Source organism: Meleagris gallopavo, chromosome 7 (assembly GCF_000146605.3).
Source record: "Meleagris gallopavo isolate NT-WF06-2002-E0010 breed Aviagen turkey brand Nicholas breeding stock chromosome 7, Turkey_5.1, whole genome shotgun sequence".
Lineage (NCBI taxonomy): Eukaryota > Metazoa > Chordata > Aves > Galliformes > Phasianidae > Meleagris > Meleagris gallopavo.
In genome coordinates this window covers 25,250,820-25,268,454 of record NC_015017.2, presented here as the reverse complement: position 1 = coordinate 25,268,454, position 17,635 = coordinate 25,250,820, and the positions used below count along the sequence as shown (strand labels likewise).

Below are 17,635 nucleotides of genomic sequence, written 5' to 3'. Positions count from 1 at the left end.
GCAACACAAGATTACAAAGGTGAGGGAGATCAGGAAGCGAGATGGGGCATATGATGGATTTCATCTACTACTGTGCTGTGATGAATTAATATCATCTGTAGGAAGCTTTTGTTCTTTTGCAAACAGACTCTGCAAGTAAAATAAGCAGTTATTTCCTTTTTCCAACATATAAAGATGAAGCGCTTGTTACCTGAGGGCTGACTAATAGGAGTGTGTTCTTCTGTCTTGTACTTCTGCACTACTGCAGAATATCTGATCTACTGAAGCTCTTCGTTCATCATGTGGACTTCCCAAGCTTCCCTCTTCTAGACAGCAGCATCTCTGGTTTCAAGAGGGAGGGCACAAAGCCTGGGTGATAGCAGCAGCACAGACTTGGAGCCACGGTAATCCTGGGGGCTCTAGTGCTCTGCAGCTTCCCAGACCTGTTTTGCTGGTGCTAGTCTTTTGTACACTGTTGTCTTGAATACAGGCCTAGCACTGCCTCCCTCAGTGAACAAACACTATTAAGCAAATACTGTTGTTTCTGCTCATTGCCTCTTGACCTCATTTCTCCCTCCCTGACAGTAGTTCACTTTCCTGGTTTCACATCTGTTCCCCTTTCTCCCTAATTGCTTTCTGTTTACACATTTATTTTTTCTTATAGTGCAGCTTCCCCAGCATGAGTGTCTATGTTAGGAAGCTTGTAGCCCTTGTAATCTGATTACTGTAGTCATTCATTGAGCACTGGACAAGCAGATTAGAGTCACCTGGAAGCCTGTCAGAGTCTCTGCTCTAGTAACCAGTTTACCCAAGCAGTGAAGAGAGGGAGATGCTTTCTGGGAAAACAGTTTGTTTTGCTCCTGTCACTCCTCTATTAGGTGTAAGTGGAACTATACAATACAACCAGCTGAAAGAAAGGCTATCAGGTAGGTATCTTTTCTTCCACTGGTGAGAGACTCTTTCTTTAAATCATGGGTTGTTTTCCTTTCTATCTCATAATGACCTCTTGTAGACATTAATCGTTTTAAGAAGGTAATCACTGCAATAAGCAACCTCTCTTTGAATCCTTATATGAGAGGCAACAGTTGTGTTTCTCTGAGATATACTTCTGTCTGAGGTAAGTGAAGTGTGATGTCCAACTTGTCTCGAGTGATGAAATAGTTGTGATAGCTTTTCAAAGCCAATATTTGTTTGAAATAATTTGCAATACTTGAAGTGTAGCATAAATATAAAGAACTATAAAGTCTTTCCAAAATATACAAGTCTAATCTTGTTAAATGTCCAAAAGATATTCTGGACTAATAGCCTGGTAGAACTGCTTGGCTATGATTAAGAATTGGTTCAGAGTTCTATGAAAATTAGGCATTTTTTATTTTTTTGTTACTTTGTTGAAAGGTGAGAGGTAAGCTGTCACAAGCAGAGCTAATATTAACTATCAAAGAAAGTCTGTCCCAGTGCCTCCAAGAGCGTCCCAAAGTTCTTGGTCCAGTGCTTTGCATGGGTCAACAACAGCTGTAATCCTCATAAAACTGATCTTCTTTTTTAATAAATTGCCTTCTTTCAGCAACTCAGACTCAAACATGAAACACAATACTAGCTAGAGAACAAAAATGAGGGACAAAAGCAAAACATGTAGAAGATTTTAATGATTTAGGATTTGTGCCACCAATATAAGTGGTGTTCTCTAAAGACTACTTCTTGATATAAACCATTTCCAGTAAAAAAGAACAAATTTGGATGCAAATAAGGGATGAGTACTTGCAGAATGAGTTGAAGGACTGGAGTTGCTTTTTTTTTTTAAATGCAAAACAAAGCTGAGATGCTGAGAGAAAAAATGTCTAATTTAAAAAGAAAAAAATCATCAACAACAGGACAACCCCCTTCATTTGGTGGTGTTTTCAACTGTGGTTGTGACTATTAAGCCATTGTAGACCAGAATGACAGAAAACAGATGTTTTTTATAACACTCTTTGGAATGGCCTTGCAATGGCCAAGGAGCAAATTGTCCAACTTCGGGTTGCCAAATTGTGTAATATTCTATCTTCAGCTGATAAGTGGTAGTCTTCAAAATACATACAAAACCTATTAACTGAATATGTGCCTGAGTAATTTTGAAAGCATGGACATGATGCTATCCCAAAGAATGTTTCCAAGAGCAGCTGATATGGATTAATTGCAATGGGTTTACCTAGAGAGGAAAGGACTGCAGGGTCTTTCACTACTTCATTAGTGGCATCCTCAGGGACACTTGCATTTTCTGTGACTGCTTGTTCCTTGTGCTTCTGTTGTGCTTCTATTGCATTTCTGCTCACGGAAAGCCTGTGGTTTTTTTTCCAATCAAAATGATATCTCGGATCAAGGTGCATTGCAATGAATGTTACATTCTATGTATGCAGCCACAGAGAAATCATGCATGCAAAGGTGAAATTCTGTCTCAGCAGTATGCGTATTTTCACCGCTGGGTGGTTCTGGGATACACAAAGTAATTTTCTGAAGCTGTCCATGTCAAACTAGTTTACAAGAGTGCTATATTAGTGCAGGTATTGGAGTGCATTTCTAGAGGCTAACTAACGTTGGGGAATTTGCTAGCAGTGGGCCAACTGAACTGCTGTATAAATGCATTTCATAGATATACAGACTCTCAGGCCTTCCATGGATTTTCTCTCTATGGCAGTGACAAAAGAGCCCTCACTCAGTATAAATAACTCACAGGCAGTGTTAGTCATTAGTAAGGCAGATGGCTCTGAAGGCAAAAGCAAACAGCACTTTGGCTGCAAAAACTTCCAATGAGACTGTCGCCAAGAGATTTGGTCTGTTGACTCTGAAGAGATCTGCAGTGAACTCAGCAGGCAGCTTTGTGTCTTTGTCCTTTGCAGTCTAAATTGAGACTTTTGATCATGTTTCTCCCAAATCGTTGGTTTTACTGATATTGGCAGTCTTTTGGTTGTGGGATTTCTAGAGTGGCATCTCTTTGAAATGCTGCAGTTGAAACTGAATAGACAAAGTAGAAGTTAAAAATGCTGAATACCTGGATAAGTAACATACAGAGGAAAAGAATCAGAGAAGAAGAGCATATATGCACTGCAGCATAGGCTGTATTACTGTCCTGCAGAGTGCAGTAAATAGGTTCCCAGATTGGATAAAGTGGAATTCAGCTTTCTTTGTATAACCTTCAACCTGGCTAGTATAAGGATGGGGTTAATAATATTTCTGTGTAATGCAGAGCACGACATCTAAACTATTATCATAAAGCATCTCCCAAGCATATTTAAACCTTGCCTTTTATGCACAAAACTAGATTATAACTGCAGAAATAATTTATGGGAGATAGATGTGTAAAAAAAAAACAATGCTAGGTCACTGATCGTCTAATTCTTGTGACTGAAGCATGCAAAACAGCATACTCACCTGAGATCTTTAATAAAGCAGAAACATCTCTGCATGTCTCGCATGTACAGACGTCACATTTTTTTCATTCCAGTGTATATCGAGTCTGCAGTTCTTGGGAAAATGGCAGAGAATATTTTGACGCTATCGCTTTAAGCCTGAGACAGATGAGATGTGTGTCATAATATCAATTTTCTGCCTTAACAACTCAAAAAAAGTAACAGATTTTATAGCATTGTTAGTGTGAGATCTAGTAACAGCCAGATTTATTTACACTGAAAATATCTGGGGAAGTGAAACTCTTTTCAAAAAGTGTAATTCAGCTTGCCAGGCTGCTTTACAACTCTGGCTATACATGTATGTGTGAATCTGAATCTTGCTTTGAGAGTTTTTTGTCGAATCTACTATTCTCTCTGAGTCCACTCACATGGAGAGCTTTTTGAGTTAAGCAATCTCCCCAGCTCAGTCGACAGATTAGCCTCTGAGCCAAAATTACACTTAAACACCATAAATGGTAAATGTTGCTGAGACAGTCCTTTCACACAGCTACGACTAGGCATTATTTGGCAGCTAACCATATGATCTGGCAAGCAGATTCCTCGTGTATAATTAAATCTCTCATAAGACTAAACAGTGTGTTTGCAGTGTTCTGAACATAAGGCATCTAGCTCTCTATTCTTTGTGTGTCCCTGACCTGTAACCAGTTGTAGCCATGATCTTGTGCAGCTGAGTTGTTGCGTTGATGATGTATATGTTCAGTGCTGTAGCTGACTGTGCTTGAGCAAAGGACTGGGCCAGATGGTCTCCAGAGATCCCTTCTGACCTCAATGTTTGTGTGATTCTGTGCACTGCTGAGCATGCTGAAGTCCTGATATCTCAACGGGAGATGTCAGCATTCTGCAGCTCACATTTAAAAGTCTTTGGAAACTCTGGGCAGGCAAACAAGCAAGAAAATTCATTAGAATAGACAATGTGTGTAAAATATTAGTTGTTTTAGCTAGAGCCAAGCCTTCAGAAATCTTCTTGAAGTTTGTATCCTGATATGAGTATTTGTTGCATTTTAGTTTCAGTAGCAAATCTGGGAATTAAAGTGCCAAAGAGCAGTTATTTATTCATTTTTTTCCTTCTGTATGCACTAATTTATCTCTTTCTCTTACCTTAGAAAGTAAATGGTTGTATACTTGCTGTTAAACTGGTAAATGTGTACAGTACAATTGATTTGTAGTGGGCTAGTTTCAGTGCAACGTGAATATTCCACTGACTTTTTCTTTTATATATACACCTTCAACACAATAGCTCATCTCTGCTTATCCTTTTACAACATAAATGTTTATAGTTGTATTCAAGCATCAAGTTCTAATTCATGTCTAGGTTCTAAAAAATTCAAGTGTATTTTGGCTTGAGCCCACAGCTAACATTAACACTAGTCTTGCAATAATTTTCAGTCTGCAGATGTACGGAGGTTAAGTTGATATAAGGCACTCTTTAAATCCCAGGTTAAGAAAAGTCGAAGAGGAAATCATTTTTTTCATCTTAAATTTATATGAGTATGGGTTAATAGATAAACAAATATTTGATATTATGGTGGTGGGTAGATTCATTTTGCTGTCTATTACATAAACACAGGAGAGCAGAATAATTGATGAATGGAAAGTTTTGTATCCTTACCATTGCCTTCCAAATATTCTAAGAATCTTTATAAGAAACGGGAAGGATTTTAATTCTACTAAATCTCTGTGGATTCGATGCTCAAAATAGCTTTTTAAAACATAATTTGATTGCTTATTAGAGTGTTTTTCTAATAAAAAATGAACCCTTAGGAATAAGTCAATACTGAGGAAAACGCCTAAATTAAAATTGCATTATAGAAAATATACATGGATATATATAGGTTATCCTTTTCATACCTTTCTTATTTCTGATCTCCCAGGCTAAGCTCTTTGAAGTGGCAAATGTGGAGTGACCTGTTTGTTTTTAACTGAACTGTGCATTTTATCATTTGCTATTTCCCAAAAGTCATGCGTATCAAAGCCTGAGGAAAGGCAAAAAAGAAACAAACAAAAAAACACTGTGGTGTGGGCTTTTAAATCTATCATCTTGTGTAATGCCATATCAAATGACTGTTGAATTGATAAGACCTCACAGTTCTTCAGAGACTGCCACAGCTGAGCTTATACATTATGCCAGACTACAGCTCTGTGCAGAGCTGTGAAACTTACTGAGTTCATAATTTTAGTAGAGCCTTTGAGAATTCAGTGGTCTATGACAAGCTTTTGAGAAAATCACAGTATCTTCTGCATTATCTTGGCTGATTTGACTTGCATGAAACCAACAACTATGATCAAAAAATTGTAACTGTTTTTATAAGGTACTGCAAAATGCACTAGTTGCGCAATCTGAAAACAAGATATTGAAATAGGCGTATGTTTTATCAAGCCCACCTTGTGTAGTGCTTTCTGATGTGCTTCATAAATTGCTTAGACATGACCATGTACCTCAGCAGCAGAAGTGGACTGGGGAAAAGAACAGGAGGAAAACAATGAACAGGTCAGGGTAGATATTTTTTTAGTTACTATGACAGTATTGCTATGTGTTAAGTATTACATTCTTTCTTTTCATTCTTAAAGTTAAACCTACTCCTAATTGGAAGCAATAAGAAGTAAGAGTGGTGGGGAAGGTGTTAAATGACTGTAGGTGATTAAGGTGTGTTAACATAATAGGAAGATATCAGATCTCCTTTATTTTGTATCCAGTTGATTAAGCTTGAAGATTGGAAGATATGTAAAAAAATCATGCCCTTGATGCCAATGCCACTTTTCTTTATGTTCCAGATTTTCTTTCTGGTGCCACAGTGTTAAAAATGAGGGTGTTTCTTTCTCAACCAGAAACATAGTGGTTGGTAGTATCTGAAGGCTCTGTGCTGTGTTCTTTTTCTTTCTCCTCCCTGATTTGGGCTCTGCAGCCAGTTGTCACTGAAGATCATGGGAAGTTGAAACCACATCAGAGTTTGTGTGGTGAAAGGGAACTTGAAGGAATGACAGAAAGAAAGCTCTAGTACTATCCTCTTATTATGCGCTGCTTTTCTACAAGCATTTACGAGCTTCGAAATTTGAATATAGTTAAGATCCAGACTGTGTAAGTTGGTCTCTACATTATTGCATCAGTGCCTTCTGAGAAAATGCGATGATTTTTTTTACCAAGACTAAATAAAACTAAATAATTAAACTAGCTCTGATGTCAGTAAATCAGGTTTTTGATTGTTGTTTTTTTTTTTTTCCCCCACCAAACCTAGAAGTCTACAACATTGGATTTTAAGTGAAGAAAGAATTATTACATGGAATAAGCCCCTATGATTTTTCAGTGAACATATAGTGATAATATATGAAACTTAAATTTTTCTAGTTGTTGCTGCTTAAAAAGTGATAGACAGTTTTGGTCATATTCTACCTAAGTTGATCAGTAGCCTATGTTTATTCTACCAACAATGTACACTATTGAACAGAAGCATAAAATCGGAGATCTGCAATTAAAAAGTCTTCTAAAAGTAGTAACAGATTGCTTGTTTTGAAGAAAGTCTGTTCAGGTTGCCATGGAGTCGGTCCTTCTAGCCATGTATTTATTGTGTCCTGGATGCCAAGCATTTGAAAAGAAATACGGGTTGTCTTAACCATGACTAAGCTCTAATTTCTCATATGATGCTGATTTGAATTAGAAATAATTTATAATTGCTTAGACATTTTTGAGCTTTTATATGCAGAAGATTGCATATCTGTTGCTAGAGAAATGCCTTCAATATCCCCATGCTGCAAAGTATGCCAACAAAAGAAAAGGACACAATTTTTAATAAGTTTTGAGAAATCATGTACTACTGCAAGAACTGTACTAAATCAAACTGCACGCATACATTGGCATAGAATAAGTTTATAAGGATAGGAAAGTCTGCAGAAAGGCTGTGACGTACAAAGTTGCCTTTGTTCTGGAACCTCAATGTCTTGTAGTGAGGAGCTCAAAACTGAACATGGTTCTGAAGGTGCCATCTCACTAGAGTGAGTACAGGGGGCTGTTCACTTCCCTAGTCCTGCTATACTATTTCTTATACAAGCCAGGATGTCATTTGCCTCCTTGGCCATCTGGGCAGATTGTTGGCTCATGTTCATTAGACTGTCAAATAACACCCTCAGATTCTTTTATGCCACTCAGTTTTCCAGCTACTCTGTCCCAAGACTGTAGCATTGCATGGGGTTCTTGTACCAAAGTGCAGGATTCAGCACTTGGTCTTAACCAAACTTCATACAATTGGCCTCAGCCCATCAATCCAACCCATGTAGAGCTTTCCTATTCTCAAGCAGATAAACACTTCCTCCCAACTTGGTATCATCTGCAAACTTACTGAGAGTGCACTCAATCTCCTTGTCCAGATCATCAATACAAATATTAAAAAGGACTTACTCCAATACCAACACCTGAGGAACACCACGACTGGCTACCAGCTGGATTTAATTCCATTCACCACCACTCTCTTCTTCCTTTTTCACCTTTTATTGATTTCTGCTTCTTCTGCTAGGTCTTTTTCTGTCTGAGGTGCAAAGGGATTCTCTGCAAGGCATTGAATTAGTGAAGGAATACATGCTGATACTGCTTAGTCCAACACTTGCATGTAGCATTTTCCCTGAGTAAATAGTACAAAATATAGTATAAAATATGCTGTTTATTAGTGCAGATGGATTTGACCCAACTTCATGGCTACTTTCTGTGTAGTCTTAGTCTCTTATAAGCAGATGCTATTGGAAGCCCTAAGACTGATCAATTTATTTTTATGGTAAATTGAGTATTTCAGAGCACTAAGTCCATAAAACTGAGCTGAGTGGGTCTCAGTCACGTCCCATATTTCCATTCTCACATGTATCAATGTCTTGCTGCTTAGTGCCAGGAAAAGATCTAAGATGTAAGCCAACGAGACAAGATTTTGGCTAGAAATAGCTTTACTACAGAAGAGGGAGAACTTCCTCTCATGCAGCTTCCAAATTTACATAGAGCTCAAATAGCCCTGGGACAAACTTAAATTTTGGCTTCCAGGAGGTTCAGTGGAACCAGTAAGGTTTTCAGCTTATTATAATCACCATAATTTTATGAATGGCTGTTTTTTTTCCCAGTCTGGCACTTTGTGTTACTGTAATACTCTTTTGGATGGCCTTGATATACATTTGAATATTTTGAAGGTAAGAATAATCAAAATGAAGTTATTTTTATGTATGGAAAGAAAGTATGGTTGGCATTTTAGAGGCAAGACGTAAGTCTGAACTCAAGCTAAACAAAACAAAAAGTGTATCCAAGTGACCAATAAATATTTATGGCTTCCTACATTTGGTCATGATCACTACTTCAGCTCTAGAAGTGTCTTTCCTGGTCTAGTGTACAATACAAGACACAGTTAAATGACCTTCCTTCATAATATGACGTAGAGACTATTGCAGATACTGGAAATGTAGAACAGCTAGATTTTATTTTTAGGAGTGACTAACTTAACTCCAGCACTAATAGTTTGATTGTATAGCTCAATTAAAAAACCTCTGTAATCCAACAGTTTGTTTTGTGATATATGTTGATAACTTCAGGTTTCAGCCTTCTCCATAATCAATTGGTTGGCTAAGTGTAATACAGGAAAGGATCATGGTGAACTTTTCGACTATGCTCTTACCTATTTCATACTGACCGTCTAATTGACCAAATGGTTTTTAATTTCATACAGAGTAGAAAATTCTGTATTCCCGTGAGTTTAAACTTTTAACTCATCAATCATGAGAATAGCAACTTGTTACTTATTTTAAGATTTATAAGAATTTAGCACTGGTTAAAAGCATTGCATTGTTGGTACAAGTTGTTGGGATTTTTTTTTTTGTACTTGAGCACATGTACTTGGGAGAAATGACTAAAAATCTGCATGATGCTCTGCCATAGATGTTAACAATGAGGTAGGGAGGTCTCCAGAAGGTCCCATTTCTTACCATTTTATTTGGATTACTGATAGAAGAAAACATCTGTATTGGGGGGGATTCAGTGAAGCTACCCTCTGAGAGCTGGAACAAGATGACTGACTTCAAATCAGTTTGAACTTAAGGACAAAGCTTGTAATGAAAATTCCACTAAGAAACCCCTCTTGTTCTCCTCTTGACTTCACAGAAAAGAAGAGCAGCAAGAAGGCAGAAAGTGCACAGGCTGTCAAATTAAACAAGACTTTTGCACCCATCTTCCTTAAAGGGCTGACTGACCTCAAAGTAATGGATGGAAGTCAAGTGATAATGACTGTGGAAGTATCAGGTGTGTAGCTATAGAACATCATTATTTAAACAATTTCAGTCTAGCTGCTCTTTTTGCCATTATCCTTTCCTTCTAGCAAGTGCTGCGTTTGAAAGTATTTCAAGGAACAAGTTTTTAAAAAGTGAAAAATAATATTATCTAGTTTATTGTTCAGGCTGGATGAATGTTGTTCAGTGTTAATGTGTTCAGACCTGTGCAAATCTTCCTTTACTAGAATAATAATTTTCAGGTCATTATCAAGTCCTGTTACTGAACTACAACTAAATCTCAGAGGACATGTAATAACCTTTGTTTTGAACTGAACAAGATTGAATTCCTGTTAGCTGGGGTAGAATTAATGCTGCAGAAGAAAGCAGTCCTGGTATGAACTTTAGTAATAGAAACCCTTGACAGCTCACACTGTGGTAACTGGAAATCACTTCCCCTCCTTATTATATACTTCCTTCTATTATTCAATTATATTTTAACTCTGATAGTACAGAATTAGAACTGTTCCATGCTGCACAGCATGAACAGAGTTAGTGAAATTTCTGAAAGTTTTGAAAATGACATTGCAGAGTCAGGAGGCAAAAAACAAATGAATTTCATCATTTTCTTAATCAGAGTTAGGGGGGAGGTGTGTTATGTCTCTGACTTTTGTTCTTTCCTATTTTTCAGCTAACCCATGTCCTGAAATTATCTGGCTGCACAATGGCAAAGAAATCCAGGAGACAGAAGATTTTCACTTTGAGAAGAAAGGCAATGAATACAGTCTGTATATCCAGGAAGTATTTCCTGAAGACACAGGCAAATACACCTGTGAAGCCTGGAATGAATTAGGAGAAACGCAAACACAGGCTACGCTGACAGTGCAAGGTAAGTAAAGTTCTTCTCCACCACAGGGAATGCTAAAAGGAAATCACTGTAATGTGCTTGGAGGAGTGCCTATTTAAAGCAGATGAGTGTTTATAAGGTCTATTTTGAAGGGTGCTAGGAGTTTTCAATCCATGCATCTGAATTAAAAAGGATATTGAGCAGAAGTAAATTCAAGAAAATGATTTCACTCTGGAACATTATGTAACTATTTCAAAAATGCATTCCTGAAACCTATTCCTGGGGACAGTGCAAAACTTCTGCTAAGTGCAGCTTCAGATGATAATTATGAGGCTTACTTAGCTATGGACTTATTGTAAACCATTTAATGATGTTTTTTTTTTCTTTTGGTTTGTTTTTGTCTAATTAAAGTACTGTCTATTTGGAAAAGCTGTCTAGGAGCCAGGTATCTCCACTTTAACACTAGTATTGTAACAGTAGCTAATGAGGAACACGTGATTTCTGCAATTTGAGAAGTGGATACACAAAATATGGCTTTGAATCTCCATGTATGATATAAATCCCACAGCAGAAACACTGAAGTACTTACAGATCTTCTGTGATTTTGGGTATTCATTACCTTCATAACCCTAGAGTTTGCCTAATCTTGCTGTAAGCCAACTATTTTCCTATAGTCATTACTTATACTTTCACTATTTTTAGCATAAAGGATCTTAACTCCAACATTGCAAAGAGCTCTGCCTCAAGGGGTGGGCCTGTGCAATGTTGTTACTGTCTTCCCTGAGCTCTAGCCTTTAGGGTCAGTGTTTTGAGTTAAATGCAGTTTTATGTAATTGTTAATGATTTATTACATGATCTCTGAACTAAACAGCAGTCATAGTACTGTCAGTTGCCCTTAAAGCTATTCCTACCCATATTCTCTAACGACAAATCTTCAGGATTCCTTTTAGGGCAGCTTTAAAGTCCTTTTGTTTTGTCCTTAATATACTATATCGAGCAAGTAAAGTGCCAAGTAAATGATTAATTTTAGTACCAACGTTAAGTGACTTCCAAAATTAAAGCCTGGGTTATTTTCAGATTAAAAATTTATACCCCGAGCGTTCAAAACAACTTTGCTTTGTTTGCTTCGCCTGAAATTAGTTTATTAGTTACTTTCAAGCTTGGCATGTTCTCCTGATTTGTAAACTCTGTTTGTAAACTGCAGAACCTCAAGATGGCATTCAGCCCTGGTTCATTAGCAAACCGAGATCAGTGACAGCAGCTGCTGGGCAAAATGTCCTCATATCTTGTGCCATTGCTGGAGATCCTTTCCCCACCGTTCACTGGTTTAAAGATGGGCAAGAAATAACACCAGGAACAGGCTGCGAAATCCTGCAAAATGAAGATATCTTCACACTGATCTTGAGGAATGTACAGTCTCGTCATGCAGGGCAATATGAAATTCAGCTCAGGTATGTTTACTGTGAAAAGAGTTTGTTCCCTTGGAATAATTAGTTATATTTACCCTAAAGCTGCAATTTCTGCCTGAGCCAAACAATTCCCTTCTATTTCCACCAAATGATAAAGTACTAATGGAACTGAATATTGTGGAATGATTAAAAGATCTAATCAAACATAAAGAGGAAATACAAGAAGAGTCAGACAAAAGTGTACAGTTTTTTTGGGGATCTTGAAAAAATAAAGCTTTGTTGCAGCAATGTGAGAATCAGTTTGGGTCTCTAGCAGGAGAAACTATACTTCTATTTGAGTCATTTTTGGGGGGTCATTTTTATCATTTCTCTGGATATTTGTAAGCATGCCACGTGATTCATCAATAATTGCTGGTTGGCTTTCTTTCTTTCCTCCCCTCAGTATCACTTAGGATATGTTCTTGCTTTGCCTTTTGGTGCATAACAAACTAGTAAGTCTGACTTCTGAGGGAGCTGTCATGCTAACCTCAGCTGGTCCTGGCATTAAACTTACACAGACCTCTCATTCCTCTATACTTGCATTTTTCATCTAATTATCCTGATAGTGTTCCATTGGGCCTATATTTGCTTGTGCCTTCAAGAATGGTCTTGCATAAACATCTATATTAAAAAAAAAATACCAACAACAAGAAAATAACAACAAAAAATAGTTTCATGCACAGCTGTAATTTCTCTGTTGAAATTTGAGCATGCCTGCAAAATGCCAACCCATATAGTTTAGGAACAAGAAATCAGTCAGAGTCTCCATGAAACCATCACAATTGAAATGGAAAGAAAAATCCGTTTTTAATTCAGAAAATCACAGGCATCTTTTTCTTCTTCTCTGCATTGCATCCTTCCAGTGATACCAGCATTAAGATCCTTTTATCCCAATGCACTTCTTTCAATCTCTATATATGTCTTAAGTGCAAAAGCAAGCAAAGAAATTGGAAGTACTGGGCTGAGACTGAGTTTATTGAGCAAAGCCTTCATCTTTGTAATAGTAGAGTCAGCACAAGGCCTCAGAAAAGCTCCTGTAGTTTCTGAGGAAAATCATCTGCTTCGTTAGCGTTTGTCTTCTTAGAAGCTGAGTATTTCTCTTCTCACCATCTGCCATAAAAGTTTGGTTAGTATCGATTAACCTTATTTAGAGATTTTGAAACTGTTTAAAATTCATCTTATTAATCACTAGTATCTCAAATACTCATCAGTTCAGGTTATATATAAAGCAGTTGTAAATTACCTTTCATTACACCATAGTAAATATAGTTCTATCTTTGTGTAGCACAGAGTTTGCAAACCTTGTTCTCTGCTCTTAACACATTGTCTACTTTCAGAAAAGGAAGCCACAGCTTCTACCCATTCCATTCTCCCACTCAGTGTTGCAAAATGCAAATAAAATAACTAGTGTTTCAGCTATAAGCACCCTCAAGAAAGTAAATCAGTGGATTCACATTAAAGCCAATAAAGCTGCTTTGTATTACATCCACTAAATTTGTGATCCAGTAGATTAGTTGCTTTCATTAGGATGAAAACTTCAGTGGGCTCTAAAGTATATTTCTCTTGAACTAACTCACAAAAGAGTTGCAAAAATTCATGCTGAAGCTTTACAGGTATCTGTACTGAAGCACCAGCTATAGCCAGTGATCAACTTATTTATCATTGTCAGTTCAATCTTTAAAGATGTAATTTGCTCTGCGATACTCATTTCACACTTGATAGGCCAGTTGGAATTCCCAGCATGTCCCCATGCTGTAATTAGCAGTGCGTTTTTTTCCTCTTCTTCCAGAGTGATTCCTAGGAATACATGAACAATAAGTCTCATCTAAGGTTCATTTAATTGAAAATATTTGAGTAGATTCTGCCAAGAAACTAATATTTCAAGATATTTTGAACATAAAAGCCATTCCAGGGAAAACTGATCCTACAATAGGACAGGGAGCTATTTTTAAAATTGCTTCAGGCTTTGCAGCTGGGACTCTTTGTTTTTGTTTTGGCTTTTTTTGTGTGTGTGTGTGTGTGTGTTGTTGTTTTTCTTTTTGTCTTGTTCTGTTTTGTTTTGTTTTCTTCGATCATGTGCATGAGCATTATACAGAACAATCCTGCACAATTCAACACTTTCAGACAAATGTTTGCAGCATAACTACTAAGCTTAGCTTTTATCCATGTCTTATATTATTCCACAACAGAACCACTGAGGTTTGTCTTTGTCTAGGGTTTTGTTGATAAAATCCCAACACAGAGAACCTCATGTTCCAGAAGTAATGTTGTTGCCAAGACTCAAAACAGCAGAGACCTGAAAGACTTAAAGTAGTGCTTGTATACTTCAAAACTCTACTTATTTTCCTAACTTTCCCTGTACATCTTGCCTCACTTACATTATGAAACTGAGTAAATGAAAAAATATTTACAAAGCTTCCAGAAATATTCTTGATTGAATTTTCATTTAAATCATCCCGGTCCTTAATTTTTCTTAGCTTGTTTCTCTTTTTCCATCTTGTGATCTCCAAGTTGTTTAGTGTTAGTAACTTCACTTTTTTAGACTCTGCAACTGAATTCACAGGAAAAAAAAATATGTTGTTCCTTCTCCTAAAATCAGAAACTAAACTCCTTTTGGTTTCACTGGAAGCAGGATTCGACCTGAGGAGATCACACGATGAGTCAGACACAAACTCAAGATTTGTATTCAGTAACTTCAGCCAACCTCTGCCATTTCTTCTTGCTGTTAAAGATTTTATTTTTACACTGTACTGATCCCTATTTCATTTTCTAAAACAAAAGAGAGCAATGGAAATCCATCTGAAAAGGTGATTGAACTAATTGCTATTACAAAAGCAACTTTTTGCTGCATTTGTGTTAATGATGTTACCTACTACATGACTCCACTGCAAGTTGCAACTGAGTTCAATTATAACTTAGTCACACAAACACAACCATATCTAGGAATGTATTCCCATGTGCTATTTAAAAACACATCAGACAATACATTTATGGGAAACTAACAGAAAGATACTCCTAGGTCTGTGTTTTAAACTTTAGGGCAAATCTGATTTGAAGGTGTTCTAATCTAGCAAGACCTTTTTGAAAGAACAGAGTTGGGGAAAAAAGCTGCCTCTTTCCTTCCTCTCACCAGTTCACATAATTTTTGTCCATGCCCAGGAAATACTTTCAGCAACAAAAATTGTTTTTGTTTTCAAAAATCCAGGAGTTTGCAAGCTTAAACTGGGAAGCACAAAAGTGTTTTCATGTACAAAAGATATCTCCAGTCTTCAATCAATTTAAAGGAGTACATCAGAAGTTTTTAATAGTATTTGAGGGAAGCAGTGCCTAGAGGAGTTAAAATTTGCTTTTGGCATCTCCTGCGTTAAGTGGAGAAGAGCTGTTTGGGACTAGAAGAATGATATAAAGCTGTGGGAGGAAGTGTGCAGAGGGGGTAGGGGGAGTGTTTTAATGAATTCTTTAATGGGAGCCCTTTTCAAAAGGCATCCATGGTATTCCTCTGCAAAAGGAAGAATAAGTACTCAGCACCATATATGGTGACACTTTTATGTTTTTTAATATAAACATGCCCAGGCTGGAGCAATCCATGTAGATGGGATTTGCTGATTGGTTGTGCTGTGGGGGAGGGAAGGAAATGAGACCCTGCTTTTAATATCTTAACATTAGGAAACTTAAGAGCTTGGGCTTGAATAAATAAACAATAGGCTGAGTCGGAAAAATTTTCAACTTTGCAAAATAGCCCCCTCCTCTGCCTCAATTTTGTGTTTGTTTTCCTTTAGCATGTTTGTCTTCAGCTGTTTCATTCTGTAAATTGCTTTGATTTTTCTTCAGAGACTATGCTGTTCCCAGCGTAGACAGCAACAGATCGGGAAAAGATATTTGAGATAGCTTGGCTCTGAGTAAAATGAGACCAAATTCACTCAGTCAACCACTACAATGCTACACTGGCTTTGAGCTGTTTTTGTCACTAAGCTGAGGAAACGTACAGTTTTGGAGGGAGAAACCTCAGCTTTTGTGATTTTGCTTAAACATTTTAGGAACCAAGTTGGAGAATGCAGCTGCCAGGTGTCTCTGATGCTGCGAGAGAGTTCAGCTTCCAGAGCAGAAATGCTCAGAGAGTGAGTATTTTTCCCAGGACTTGCATGGGTGGGTTCTATTTTTTGCTCCGTTAATTCTCTGCCCTTACAGACCCAGGCTGGCTGCTGTTCAACCTAATCCCCAAATGTGACCCAACAAATTGTTTTCATCATACAGGCTAAGCACATTTTACCAAGCCAGAGTAGAGAAGATCTTTTTTGTTTGTGCCCTTATATGGCTCCTGAAGTCATCATTGATGCAATAAACTAATGGAGTGTGCTCCTCTAATCAACCTCCCCTTCTATAAACACATTTTGTTCCTGCACTGAGATTGTTCTCTGACATTTTTAAACCAGCCCCTTTCCTGGCTGTCTCTTTCCTTTCTTTTTCAATCATAGTGGGAGGGAATCAGCCAGCTCTGGAGAGCGAAGAGATGGTGGAAATCATGGTGCACTAACATTTGATAGAACAAGTGGCTTCAAAAAGAGCAGCGGTGAAACCAGAGCAGCTGAGGAAGAGCAGGAAGACGTCCGAGGTGTACTGAAGAGGCGAGTGGAAACTCGGGAACATACAGAGGAGAGCCTGAGGCAGCAGGAAGCTGAACAGCTTGATTTCCGTGACATTTTAGGCAAGAAAGTCAGCACCAAAAGTTTTTCTGAGGAGGATCTGAAAGAAATCCCAGCCGAGCAAATGGACTTCCGAGCAAACCTGCAGCGGCAGGTCAAACCCAAGACCTTGTCAGAGGAAGAAAGGAAAGTTCATGCTCCTCAGCAGGTGGACTTCCGCTCTGTGCTGGCCAAGAAAGGCACCCCAAAAACCCCACTGCCAGAGAAGGTGCCACCTCCTAAACCAGCCGTTACAGATTTCAGATCTGTGCTGGGTGCAAAGAAGAAGCCCCCTGCAGAGAATGGCAGCGCTAGCACCCCAGCACCAAATGCCCGTGCCGGTTCTGAAGCACAGAATGCCACCCCCAATTCTGAAGCCCCTGCTCCCAAACCACTAGTGAAAAAAGAAGAGAAGAATGACAGGAAATGTGAACATGGGTGTGCAGTGGTGGATGGAGGAATAATTGGGAAAAAAGCTGAAAACAAACCAGCAGCAAGCAAACCAACACCACCACAAAGCAAAGGAACAGCACCATCCTTTACAGAGAAGCTTCAGGATGCTAAAGTAGCAGATGGTGAAAAATTGGTCTTACAGTGTCGAATTTCTTCTGATCCCCCTGCAACTGTCACCTGGACTCTAGACAACAAAGTCATCAAATCATCCAAGTCCATTGTCATCTCCCAAGAAGGTAAATTAATTGAATTACAAGCCAGCTGGGTGGCACTCTGTTATATCTGACTCATGATTAATAATATTTAGCTTGTTAAAGGTAACGCAATACTTTATTTAAGTCCTGTGCCAGTAACTGACTCCAGATGCAACTTTTATGTTATTTCACTGAAGTATATAAGGAACAGTATTGTTTGACGTTTCTTACAGATTCTCCTTTAACAGTCTGCAGATGTAATTTTTATAAAGTTGTACTTCTTGCATTTCTAAATGCTGGTTAGAGTGTTAACACTGTTTAAGATGCTGGTACATTACATTTATTTTTGATAAACTTTAAA

The 17,635-nt window shown here is 37.9% G+C and overlaps 1 protein-coding gene across 2 annotated transcripts in view; it reads left to right on the top strand.

Moving 5' to 3' along the window:
- The window catches only part of MYLK (myosin light chain kinase), a 125,019-nt gene that overhangs the window by 41,471 nt on the left and 65,913 nt on the right, over positions 1 to 17,635 (top strand). For both annotated transcript variants that reach the window (XM_003207685.4, XM_019617231.2), the window contains 5 exons: positions 9,547 to 9,684; positions 10,342 to 10,539; positions 11,702 to 11,948; positions 15,983 to 16,063; positions 16,421 to 17,316. In XM_003207685.4, coding sequence (XP_003207733.1) covers positions 9,547 to 9,684; positions 10,342 to 10,539; positions 11,702 to 11,948; positions 15,983 to 16,063; positions 16,421 to 17,316 — 1,560 coding nt within the window. The remainder of the gene's footprint in view (positions 1 to 9,546; positions 9,685 to 10,341; positions 10,540 to 11,701; positions 11,949 to 15,982; positions 16,064 to 16,420; positions 17,317 to 17,635) is intronic.